This window comes from Diaphorina citri, unplaced genomic scaffold (assembly GCF_000475195.1).
Source record: "Diaphorina citri unplaced genomic scaffold, Diaci psyllid genome assembly version 1.1 scaffold1156, whole genome shotgun sequence".
NCBI classification, from domain to species: domain Eukaryota; kingdom Metazoa; phylum Arthropoda; class Insecta; order Hemiptera; family Psyllidae; genus Diaphorina; species Diaphorina citri.
The window spans coordinates 8,975-22,573 of NW_007378585.1; the positions used below are offsets into that span (position 1 = coordinate 8,975).

At 36.5% G+C, this 13,599-nt stretch overlaps 1 protein-coding gene across 3 annotated transcripts in view; it reads left to right on the forward strand.

The window, feature by feature from the left end:
* Positions 1 to 13,179, forward strand: part of LOC103514494 (uncharacterized abhydrolase domain-containing protein DDB_G0269086-like) — a 19,252-nt gene extending 6,073 nt beyond the window's left edge. For 2 of the 3 annotated variants that reach the window (XM_008479379.3, XM_017446246.2), the window contains 3 exons: positions 3,675 to 3,851; positions 11,871 to 11,980; positions 12,185 to 13,179. In XM_008479379.3, the coding sequence (XP_008477601.1) occupies positions 3,675 to 3,851; positions 11,871 to 11,980; positions 12,185 to 13,114 (1,217 nt within the window). In that variant the 3' untranslated portion in view covers positions 13,115 to 13,179. Of the gene's footprint in view, positions 1 to 259; positions 303 to 3,674; positions 3,852 to 11,870; positions 11,981 to 12,184 lie in introns of those variants that run through there. The other variant, XM_008479380.2, reaches the window with a different exon arrangement.
* Positions 13,180 to 13,599: the final 420 nt, after the last annotated feature.

A 13,599-nucleotide genomic window follows, 5' to 3' on the forward strand; every position in this document is an offset into this window, starting at 1 on the left:
TCTCTCTCTCTCTCTCTCTCTCTCTCTCTCTCTCTCTCTCTCTCTCTCTCTCTCTCTCTCTCTCTCTCTCTCTCTCTCTCTCTCTCTCTATTCTCTTTTCTTTCTTTTCCTCTAAAGAAGTTGGAACTTTAAAATTATAGTAGGTACACATATTTTAGCTCATAGATATTATCAATTTTTTCGTACCTAATATGTCCCTAGGACTCTAGAACCCTTTTTCGTTGGCCGTTAACCCGTTTTCGTCGTTTTTCTAGGCGCCCACGGCCGAGCCATGGTCATTCCAACGCGTCACAAAGTATCAAGTGAGTCTGGCAACACTTGCACGACGTCCTACAAACTGCTTTACTATTGATCATGTTGGTTCGACGTATATCTTTTTTTTATTAGTAGTTTGAACCATCTCTGAGATGATTGTAGGGGACCCCTTTTATGGGTTATAGGATTAGGAAACGTGTGAAAAGCACTTTCATATTTGAGTAACCTTAGAAAAACAGGGGAATGTTTCTTCCATTAAATGTTTGTACCTATTAATAAAGAAAATCCTTCAATTAGTATGATATGTTCTACTGAGTGATTGAAAGGTTCTATTGAGAGAAATTGGGCAATGATTTTTTGACCTGGTTTTGAAAAAATTAAGTAATTTGTAAGAACCCAAGTCATCCGTAAATTACAAGAGCTATTTTGAAAGTATAATAGTACCTATATTTAAGAATATCATTCTATCTTGTTGTTATTTATCTATTTAGTCGATTAGAGATTATCACTACTTCGAATAAATTCGCAAGGACATTAGTGCAATTTTAGAGAATACACCTAGTTTAGATTTTTTCCCCAAATTTTTTTGTCAAAATAGCTCCAAGTCGCTACAGGGTATTGCAATGGACTTTGTATGTTTTTGTTTTGTCCAAGCATGTTGGATGTTGGAATGACCATCATTTACAAATGGCCCTAATCATTTTCCTTTTTTCCAGGAATTTTACGTTTTCGTCATTTGATGTTCTTGTTGTTGTTTCATGTTCCTGTTATTGTTTCATGGTCTTGTTGTTAAAAAGGTTGTGTTGTTTACTGTTCTCCATTTTCAGCACCTGAATACATACGTACACCAAAAAGGGATTTGGAATTCCCACACACTTTACGTTCTATGTGGTGCATGTTTGTTGACTTTAATATGTTTACCTTCTTATTTTATACCGTCGGTCGTCACTTCGGTCGTTTAAGACTAAAAGACCCAATGTGACAATAGTTGATATAAACATTTATTTGGACCGAACTTAAAAGATTTGTGACTTACAAAATGAACAAAGCCCCCCCCTATCTGATATTTGGACCGAACTCAAACTATCTGAAACAGTCATAGCTTGAGGAAATATCATGATTGTGTCAATGTTACACGAAATGTGAATGTTAATAGCAAACCCGCATAAAATTATTCAGCAAAGAAATCAAAGAGTGAATGTTATTTATACACAAATGCAGCAGAAAACATTTAAATTGATCTGAAGTAGATTAATACAATAAACCTAATATAAATCATAGTTATCATGTAACATTTAGGATTATTTGAAAAAAGAAAGGCAGAATTGTTTTAGATAATAAGAAACGACAACAATTTTTTTGAGCTTTGGGATAATGATAGACTTAACCACTGAACTATACAGGGTCTAGTTAAAGTCCAAATGAACGGGTGACTGGAAAAACATGTTCCGCTGACTATTTCGGGGTACACTCATGTCCCAGGAATCATTAAACCTTTTTACATGTATATAGAATCTTTTAAATCTACCTTTTCAATTAAATCGTTCATTTGTGGAAACTCTGATTGTTGTTAATGAAACTCACCATCAGTCTTTGTTTGCACTCAGTAGTTCTGGGTATTATTTCTCCAATTTGTCTACCCTCGATTAGCTTTTAAATACCCACCTAAAACCTATAAATAAAACAAAGCTAAGTACGGTTGTAATTGCTCGGTATTCCGAAGGTCGCAAAATGAGAGATAATAACAGAACTTTATGACGGTCTTGGGGAGTTCAAATCTGTTGGGTTTCAAAGTTCAAAATTTTCATAAATTTCATAGGTTTTAAAAGCTGGAAAGTTGAGTTTGAAAGTAACCTGAAAAGCAAGAATAAAGTAGATGTGTTATATCCGTTAAACATATATTAACTGACTGCCAAACTTACTCTAATATTAGGGCCCCCCTCAATTTGTCATCCACTTTACTGTCCTGTCTTAAGGACAATGATATTTCCCCGATCCTTGAATTCCTTATAAGAACTCAAATAAAAATTTAGTTCTTAGTAATAGGTGTAGGTATATAACATTTAATTTTGTGTTGACGCACCAAAATAAATTGAAATAAAAAAAAAAGAATAAAGTAAAGAGCTTTATCTTCGCCAATCGTGTAAAGGTCAAGATAAATAGACGACTTTCGATAAAAGCTGGAAAGTTGAGTTTGAAAGTAACCTGAAAAGCAAGAATAAAGTAGATGTGTTATATCCGTTAAACATATATTAACTGACTGCCAAACTTACTCTAATATTAGGGCCCCCCCTCAATTTGTCATCCACTTTACTGTCCTGTCTTAAGGACAATGAAGTAAAGAGCTTTATCTTCGCCAATCGTGTAAAGGTCAAGATAAATAGACAACTTTCGAATACAGAAATTGGCAAAATTAGGTCCGGAAGAGGCAGGAGTACGCAATTGTCCAGATGGTCACCCATCCCTTACGACTAAGGGGTATAACTGTTTACAGGACAAATATTTATAAGTTATTCCAATAAAACATAAAAGGTAGGGTGCGGATCGCTCAACATCAGGTGCGGTACCCCAAAAATACGCTGAATGATTTCAGCAACGGTAAACTTTCAAGAATTTGCTACAGAGAGGGTCATGCACCCATCCCGAATCCTCGTGTTCTGTGTTCCGTCTACTTTCTGCGTTACTGTTGTCTTCCATTGGGATGCAAGACTAAATACTGGACACGAGAATTTCTAGATCCCTCCTGTTTAAATGTGTTTTCCGTTTTAAATGTGTATGTACTGTCTTATGTGTTCTCTTCCAATGGGGTGCAATACCTAAATACTGGACACGCGAATTTCTAGATCCCTCCCCATTCAAATGTGTACTGTTTTCCCCAGCAACGGTAAACTTTCAAGAATTTGCTACAGAGAGGGTCACCCATCCCGAATCCTTGTGTTCTGTGTTCCGCCTACTTTCTGCGTGTTGTCTTCCATTGGGATGCAAGACTAAATACTAGACACAAGAATTTCTAGATCCCTCCTGTTTAAATGTGTTTTCCGTTTTAAATGTGTATGTACTGTCTTATGTGTTCTCTTCTAATGGGGTTCAATACCTAAATACTGGACACGCGAATTTCTAGATCCCTCCCCATTCAAATGTGTACTGTTTTCCCTATTGACTTTATAGATTTATACTGTTCACTGTTTACTTCTTCAGTTTTTCCCCCGTTTGAATTTGTTCTGTTTTTCACTAACACCCGTTTGACCTGTCAACCCCCAAACCCTGTTTTTAGGCAAGGGTCACCTGGCGTGGTACTGTTTTCCCTTTTGACTTTATAGATTTATACTGTTTACTTCTTCAGTTTTTTCCCCGTTTGAATTTGTTCTGTTTTTCACTAACACCCGTTTGACCTGTCAACCCCCAAACCCTGTTTTTAGGCAAGGGTCACCTGGCGTGCGTAACTTTCTCAGGCGGCAAAGCTTACCCCCGGCGGAAGCACATCATGCTAAGCGGCAACGGCCAAGAAGAAACGCGAAACGTGAAGGCCGACATCAACATGCTGTCCTACTACAAACAGGCGAGGAATGCCGCCGACGAAATCGCCACACATGAAGGTAAGCTGTCCTACAAGACGGTCGTCTACCCTATTTTCACCTCTTCGAGTTTATTTCCTCCGCCAAAGAACAAAAAGCCCACTCCGAGGCTTAGATGTAGGGACAAACAGGCCTAAAGGATGGGTTACTCGTAAGCGTCTATGAATACGCCAAAGAAAATAATTACCTAATACATATTTTCATCCTATAAAAAGTAGCTTCAAACTTCGGTTGCTAAAGGGGTGTTTTTTTTTTTAACAATAATAAACAATAAGCCGTACAATAATGTAGATATCTGCCCTCTTTTGCGGCCGAGTGGTCATTGACTCAAACCTTTGTGGCCGGAAGTGCTGGGTTCAAATTCCTCACAGGGCGGAAATGTTCTAGCCAAACTTTCCCGTTCTTAGAGAGGCATGGGAATTTGGGAAATGATGGACACGGAAAAGAATGTGCCTTGACGTAACGCGAAATCGGTGCCGAGGTACAATCTTAAAAAACAAAAAAAAATAGAAATCTACAAGATAATTTAGACTTCCGGTCACTAAATATTAAAAGGGGGATTTTTTGGAGGGGAAGTCTGGCAGGGTAAACAATAAACCGTACAATAATGTAGATATCTGCCCTCTTTTGCGGCCGAGTGGTCATTGACTCAAACCTTTGTGGCTGGAAGTGCTGGGTTCAAATTCCTCAAACTTTCCCGTTCTTAGAGAGGCATGGGAATTTGGGAAATGATAGACACAGAAAAGAATGTGCCTTGACGTCACGCGAAATCGGTGCCGAGGTACAATTTAAAAAAAAAATAGAAATCTACAAGATAATTTAGACTTCCGGTCACTAAATATTAAAAGGGGGATTTTTTGGAGGGGAAGTCTGGCAGGGTTTTCCACAAGCTCTCCCACCCAACTAGTAAACGCTGATTCATAATAGGTACCTACTACCTACCTACGGCTATAACATTTATACGGCTAAAAATAAAAACCGAAGGTACCTATTTAATTAAATTGGTCTCAAGCTGGGTAGCTAGTTCACACAGACACCTGACAGCAGCACGTGACCTGCCCAAAGCAGCTCAGCTATGAAAAGTTATCAAATACGAAAATAGAACAAAATACCTACTTCGTAAACTATAATATCTGGAGCAAAAAGTACTAAAATAGAACGTGTAGGTGTTACGAAACGAAAGTTCGTCGATTTTCAACCCGGGGAAATCAGCAAATTTTCACGTTCCCATGAAAAGTTCCATGAGAACTAGTGGGAAACCGGGAAAATTTCAACCTCGCAAATTTTATTGAGAGTAAAAGGTAAATAATAGAAAGTAAAAAACGTACCTACCTATACGAGTACACCCACGTACATACCTGTATTTCCGTTCCAGTTTTTGTATGCGCAAAAACTTTAATTCGCCAAACCCAAGACCAGAACAAATTAATTAACTGATTTAGGGTGGCTCAGGTTTCCGGGATAAGTTTACCTACGAGTAAACAACGAAAATAACCGGATACCTACGTTGTTTAGTGCCGGAAATTCCACCCTCTTTGGTGACAAGTTACGCCCCTCCTCACATTAACCTCGCTCAGCCTGTGTGGTTCTGGGAAAAGCCAGCAGCTCACGATAACCCAGACGGTCACCCATCCAGATACCAACCACGTACAAAGTTGCTTAACCTCAATGATCCCTCGGTTACTGGTGCAAGGTTTTATTGCTGCAAGCTGTATACTTAAATGAAATTTTACTTTTTTAACAGAGCTCCATTATAGATAGTTAGATACTTCCTTTACTAGGTACACCAAGGGTGGGTTTCACCAACTTTCTTTTTAGCTCCTTAGCTTGACAGCCCTTTTAGGTACACCAAGGGTGGGTTTCACCAACTTTCTTTTTAGCTCCTTAGCTTGACAGCCCTTTTAAGCCTGTACAAATCAAATGGAACTTAACAGGTTGTTAGCTTAACAGGCCTTCTAGGAGCTGAGAAATACTGGTGAAATCCACCGCAACTTTTTGGTCTTACCCTGTATATCTGTAGAACTCAAACTCAAAAGTAATAAAGATCGACCCGAGTACCTCTCGCCGGTAATTGATATTATCATTAGGGGGAAAACTTTAGGCACTTATCGCTATATAGCGCGCGGTTCTGTAGTACTCGAACTCAAAAGTAATAAAGATCGACCCAAGTACCTCTCGCCGGTAATTGATATTATCATTACGGGGAAAACTTTAGGCACTTATCGCTATAGCGCGCGGTAATTTTAATGTCCTATAGAACCTTGACATTAATATACGGTACGGAACTCTGAAAGTCTTCAGGCAAAATCAGTGCCGAGATGTAGGTGTATCTTTTAGTTTTATCTTGGTGTTTCTTTGTTTGTTTGAGTACTTAGCTGCAGTAGAAGAAATTCTTGGAGAATGGTCACTGGTCAGGTACGTACGTTTCGAATCTTTTTTCCTCAAATCCGAATGGTTCTGTTAAACTACAACTACAGTAATCAGTAGATTAATACAATAAACCTAATATAAATCATAGTTATCATGTAACATTTAGGATTATTTGAAAAAAGAAAGGCAGAATTGTTTTAGATAATAAGAAACGACAACAATTTTTTTGAGCTTTGGGATAATGATAGACTTAACCACTGAACTATACAGGGTCTAGTTAAAGTTCAAATGAACGGGTGACTGGAAAAACATGTTCCGCTGACTATTTCGGGGTACACTCATGTCCCAGGAATCATTAAACCTTTTTACATGTATATAGAATCTTTTAAATCTACCTTTTCAATTAAATCGTTCATTTGTGGAAACTCTGATTGTTGTTAATGAAACTTACCATCAGTCTTTGTTTGCACTCAGTAGTTCTGGGTATTATTTCTCCAATTTGTCTACCCTCGATTAGCTTTTAAATACCCACCTAAAACGGGGTACACTCATGTCCCAGGAATCATTAAACCTTTTTACATGTATAATTGTATATAGAATCAATTAAATCGTTCATTTGTGGAAACTCTTGTTGTTAATTGAAACATTGTTGTTAATGAAACTCACCATCAGTCTTTGTTTGCACTCAGTAGTTCTGGGTATTATTTCTCCAATTTGTCTACCCTCGATTAGCTTTTAAATACCCACCTAAAACCTATAAATAAAACAAAGCTAAGTACGGTTGTAATTGCTCGGTATTCCGAAGGTCGCAAAATGAGAGATAATAACAGAACTTTATGACGGTCTTGGGGAGTTCAAATCTGTTGGGTTTCAAAGTTCATGTCCCAGGAATCATTGAACCTTTTTACATGTATAATTGTATATAGAATCAATGAAATCGTTCATTTGTGGAAACTCTTGTTGTTAATTGAAACATTGTTGTTAATGAAACTCACCATCAGTCTATGTTTGCACTCAGTAGTTCTGGGTATTATTTCTCCAATTTGTCTACCCTCGATTAGCTTTTAAATACCCACCTAAAACCTATAAATAATTCAGAGAATTTCTTCGCCTACATCTTCATAAAACAAGCCCCTACAATGATGAATTTAATAATAACCTCCATGAATTCTGTAACTAATTTATGGTTTAATGGTACACTATTTCTAAATCATTCGACTTAGTTGTATTCCTTTACTGTTTACTTAGCACAGCCAAACGTCTAATCCTACTAATCTGTTGTTTCCATCTTTCTGTTTGTTTTGGTATGTTTTGTAGGAGAAGACAAGCAGAGCGTGCCAGAAAACTAATAAATCCGACTCAACTCCACATTAACACCCCAAATAACACCGCCAAAACCAACATCCTTCATTTTAACTGCCGAAATAGCACAGGAAGCTAGGGATCAAACAGTATACGAAACTTAGAGAGGTCACATAATTATGGCACACTTGTAGATTTTGGTCTTTCTTCTACATTTGCCTTTTCTATCTGTATACTTCTTTTCTTCACTATGCTATCATAAATTTTGAATCTCACTCTCTGATTTTTCTCTATCTACCAAATTCAAACATCTAATTTCTTCATTTTCACTTCTGCTAAATTCGGCCTTTCCCTTCTTCTTCCTTAAAATCATTTCGCCTTTGAAAATTCTTTCTTTTCTAATGTTTTGAGAATTGTATCAAAATTTTTACTTTGTTTATTTTTTGTACTTGATTATTTATTTGGAATTAAAATTACCTATACTAAAGTCCAATATGTTCAAACTTCATTTATTGTCCCTTCACTATGCTATCATAATTTTTGATTCTCACTCTGATTTTTCTTTCTATCTACAAATTCAAACATACCTATACTTCTTCATTTTCACTTCTCCTAAATTCGGCTTTTCCATCATTTCTTCTTCTTATTTCTTAAAATCATTTCGCCTTTGAAAATTCTTTCTTTTCTAATATTTTGACAAATTGTATCTAAATTTTGACTTTATTTATTTTTTGTACTTGATTATTTATTTGGAATTAAAATTACCTATATACTAAAGTCCAATATCTTCAAACTTCATTTAATGTCTTTATACTTGAGTTTCTTTTTCCTTCTCACTTAACCCATTTCTCTAGGATTTTGCTAACGGCATGCAAAAATTAGGGATAGTATGAGGTTTGAAAACAGTTAGTCCAGGTTTCCTCAATGTTTTTTGCATGATACACTTTTTTAAGCCTCTCTAGAACGCTGGATGTTTTGAAAATTTTCAGTCGACTAAGTTTTCAAAGGTAGTCAGTGCTACAAACATTAAGAGCATACAAAATACTATTCTGCTCATCCCTGTGTAAATGATCAAATTCAACATGAATCGTATTAAACTTTCATTCGTTCCCTTGCGAAACAGATTCATGTGGAATATGTTTTCAATCATTGAGTTTATCACAATGTTATTTTCCATTCTGACTGATTGACTTGTCTTTTGAATGTTTTTAGTATTATTAGAGAGGCTCATCCCTGTCGCCCAAGAGATGGAGAGGGTAGAAACAAGTAAAAAAAGTTTTGTAAAAAAAAATAATAATAATAAATAAAAATTAAAACTTCTGGGCAATAAAATGTTATTTTCGGTTTTGTCGAGAAAAAAAAATCATCGCTGAACAAAATTTGCCTATTCATAGAAAAAAGGCTATATCTCGCCTCTGACGTTAATCCCTTGAAATTATGACGCAGCCTGTGATACGAGTAAGTCTCTGTTTACGAGACTCTCCTTCAAGATATTAAATTTCATCTTTTGAAATTCAGGAGGATGAACGTGAGAGCAAGGTTTTATAAAAGGCTATATCTCGCCTCTGACCTTAATCCCTTGAAATTATGACGCAGCCTGTGATAAGTCTCTGTTTACGAGACTCTCCTTCAAGATATTAAATTTCATCTTTTGAAATTCAGGAGGATGAACGTGAGAGCAAGGTTTTATAAGGATTCTACCTACAAGGTTATCCCTGAACTTTCGCTGGAGAAAATTGCCTTCTTCAGAAGGAACTTTTAGACTCAAAAATCTCTATCTTTTTTTTTTATCAGAAATTCTATAAGGACTTTCTTTTTTTTTTATGAAAATTTTTCAATGTGACAAGAAATATGATTGTCAGAGCAGACAAAAACATGAAAATTTTCAAGTATCATAGGTATGATAGAGGATTTTTGAAGTAACGAAGTTTTTACGGTTTTGCATTTATTTTGTTCCACCATATAAATCAAAAATTCCGATCGTTTTCTAAGATTCTGATGAAATTTAGCAGTTTATGTTCAACAGATGAAAGAAATTCACCAACTCGTTGAACTTCGGACCCTGAGTTGACCCTGTATAAAGCGTGATGGTAACATACCCCATTAGCGCACGAATATACCCCAATTAACTTTAGTTTATTTCTTCATTAGCAAAATGTTCTACCTTGTGTCTGATAACTCACTAAAAATGGGCGAAACAGGGAATAGAGACATTTTTGAAATCGAAAAATGCTGAGGATGTCATTTTGTCGGTGGTTGAGGGTGTATTTCAAAAAAAAAAAGAATAACCAAGGTTTTGAATCTTGGTGTGGACTACATTTGTATGTACATCCAGATGTAAACCTTAATAATGAAATGGTTTTACCAGCAGTAATGTAAAAAACTGATTTTTTTTTTATTATTATTTCTTATATTTTTTCTCATATAACATGAAATATGCTATCATTTACCGTTCAAGATACACTTAATTGGCAAACAAATTCAGAAAAGACATGCTTCCTTACAATATTTCTATCTCACATGCTTCCTATTTCTTCCTACACGTTATTTGTTTTGTCAACATCTTTTCAATTTCTTCATTAATTTGCTTTTTGACTCCTTTGACAAAAGTAACTTCTAATTTTGATCACTCACTTGTTTCTGTAACGCCAACGCATCATCTCGTCACCAAAATAAACTAATCAACATAAGGAGCTTACTTATTGTCTCTAATTTTAACTCTTTTGTTTTGTCCTTTTCGTTATCTATTTCTATTTCTACTCTCTTACATCTTTGATTTTTGTCACTAAAAATATAACACACTCACACAAAGTTAGGACCAACCTTTTCATAGAACAGAATGATATGGTATGTGTGTAGAACAATATTGGAAATAGGCTGGATTTATCAACCGGGTTTTCCACAACAAAATATTTAAAATATTGAAGCTATTAGTGATAGTTATTAATATTAGAGAGTTAGAATACGCGATACGTCATCAGATCTGGACCAATGGGGCTACGATATTCATAGTGTATTTGGTGAGAATCCTGCAAATATTATCAAGAAAAACAAAGTGATATGTGTTATCAAGTGATCTGCAAGTTTGTAAGTATAACTGATTTTGTAAAAAAAAAAAAAAATCCTATTGTTCCTTTTGCACTTTTTTTGTGATATTAAGCAGGGTCTACACTTATGTTGGAAATCCACATTTAGTACCTAAACACTGTTGTAGAATATTATCGTTCGACATTTCCAATATAAGACTACAGCCTGCTTTAGGAATAGGAACTGAAACTACAGATTACCTACTGAGTAAATTTTCATTGATGATATTGGGAACCGGCTCTGCGAAAAGACAGGTGACGTGAAGGCGAAATCCTTCCTCTACCAAAGGATTGGTTTGTATGTTGGAAATTCACATTTAGTAAACACTGTTGTAGAATATTATCGTTCGACATTTTCAACATAAGAGTAGAATCAATAGGGGGAATGAAAAACAGATCGTAATATTGTAAAACAAAAAAAGCTATCTGTTTTTCATTCCCCCTATTGATTTTAATTTGTTTTACCAAGTGTTGTGTATATACCCTTGAAAGTTCTAACTTTTTAATAAGAGTAGAGCCTGCTTTAGGAACTGAAACTATAGATTACCTACTTGGTATTTATGTTATGTATACTTACCTATGAAAGAAATTGACAATGATGTTGAATTCAATTCAAAAACTCTAAACTCTCACGTATTTATCTATTTATACAGATCAATTAAACGCTTTTCGCTTTCACAATGGAAGCCATTAAAGATAATTATGAAACCTATTAGAATTATTGAACCTATTAGAAGAGTTGTAAAGTCAAATGGAACAAATTATAGGTGATAAGTACATTGAATCTAATGATGGAGTGACGAAAACAGAGTTGCATGTCCAACTAACATAAACTTATGCTCCGAAAACATGACGTGGGACAGAATTAAAGCTATTCTGTAATTAAGTGGGGTAATAATGGATAATAATTACATTTCAATTAGAAGTAGATTGGAGCTTGATTGGTTTATGAGAGACTAATGAGACTCAAATTCAAAACAAACAAAAACAATCATACCCATTATTAATCCTATTATTCGTCACTCCAAATTTCTGCCTAAATTATCTATGCATGGAGCACTTGAAGCAGAAATAAGTCAATTTGTAGACCAAAGATTAATCAAATTACTTAATCTACATAGATACGTAAACTTACGTATGAATCTATTTGTGGTAATGTAGTCATGTTCATGTATTTAAAAAGAGTACAGGATTTTAAATAAGAGAAAAAGTCCTTTACAAGATCCTTGATATCTTTATACTCAATTTGAAACCATTAACCTTTAATTCTGTCTTCTTTCAGTTCCATTATACACAAAGTACCGCCGATCTCCAGAGCCCTACACCCCGCGATCTTACTACAGATTGATCCGACCTTACAAACCAACCAAATCTGCGCCCCCTAAAGTAGAGGTAAGAAATTGAAGAGAGTTTAGGGTTATAACCAAAACCACAGTTTTCCGAAGAGCCAAAATCATATCTGAAACAATCTATCATTATTTATGTAGGACGTACCCGAATATTTTTAAGCATTAAAATGGGGATGAAATTTCTTAAAAAAATAATAATAATAATAATGTGTGACACATGGTTAAAATGGAATATTTTATTTTTCAGACGGAGCGAGCTGATACCGCAAATGGTGATGTGGAAGAAGAAACCAAACCAAAGCGATCCAAGAAGTCACTGTCAAGACAAGCAACTCAGGACAAGGAGGCGGAAGAGGCCAGACTGCTCGCTGAAGAGCATTTACGTCGTGCACAGGAAGAAGAAGCAGAGAGAATTGCTGCCGAATTAGAGAGAGAGGAAGCTGAACGTGAAGAAAGACAGAGACTTGCCAAGGAGGCACGACTAGCAGAACAAAAGGCGGAGGAAGAGAGACTGGCAGCAGAGAGAGAAGAAGAAGAACGACTCCTTGCCAAGATAGCTGAAGAAGAGAGGCTTGCTGCGGAGAAGGCGGAAGAAGAAGAGAGACTAGCTGCTGAGAGAGCCGAGGAGGAAAGATTGGCAGCTCAGAAAGAAAAAGAGGAGCGCTTGGCTGCTGAACAAGCTGAAAAGGAAAGACTCGAGGCGGAGGCACTCGAAGAAGAGAGATTGGAAGCGGAGAGAATTGAAGCTGAGAGACTAGCTGAAGAAGAACGCATCCTGGCTGCCCAAGCCGAGGAAGAAAGATATGCCAACGATCACGGTAGAACGGATGAAGAAAGACTTGCTGCTGAACTCACGGAGAACTTATTGAGAATAAAGGCAGAGAAGGAACGCGAAGAAGAACAGGAGGAAGAAGAAAGCGAGAAGGAACGTGCAACCACGGAAGAACCAGAAGAAAGCAAAAAAGAAGATGAATATGTTACGGATGAGGACAATGACAAAGCGGTTGGATCTTCTGATGAAGATGAAGAAGCCAAGGATGAACTGGGAGATGAAGGGCATCCCATTGTAGAATACCCAGTAACACCCGATGTCACTGGAAACGAAAGGAAAAATCTTGGAGGAGCAGAAGCTGCAGAAGAAGTTTTAAGTACAGAAGAGGAGGAAGAAGAAGAATGAGACGTCAGCCTCTCTAATAATACTAAAAACATTCAAAAGACAAGTCAATCAGTCAGAATGGAAAATAACATTGACGATTATTATTGTACCTACCGAGTACCAAACGACACCTGAGACTGCACCTGCATCTGTTTCCAATCTTGCTGACATCACTACAGGTAACCCAAGACGTATTGACCAATTTATTGACGTATCGTACCCAACCTATTTGACCAACTGACGTATCGCCACCCAACACCCGACCTGTTTTCCAAGACCACGGCATCTGTTCAGCATGATTTCTGTAAACCTACTCCTACATAATTATGTGTTTCCAATTTTATCGATATCAAGTATCAGCCGATGACGTCAGTATTAGTAGACCTAATATCCACTGACGACAGCTAAGATGCTCGCCTGACAGTTCGAAGGTCGCTGATTGATCACACGGTGTCAACAAAACTCGACGACCAGTGGAAGATGCGAAAGTGAAATGTTACCATTTG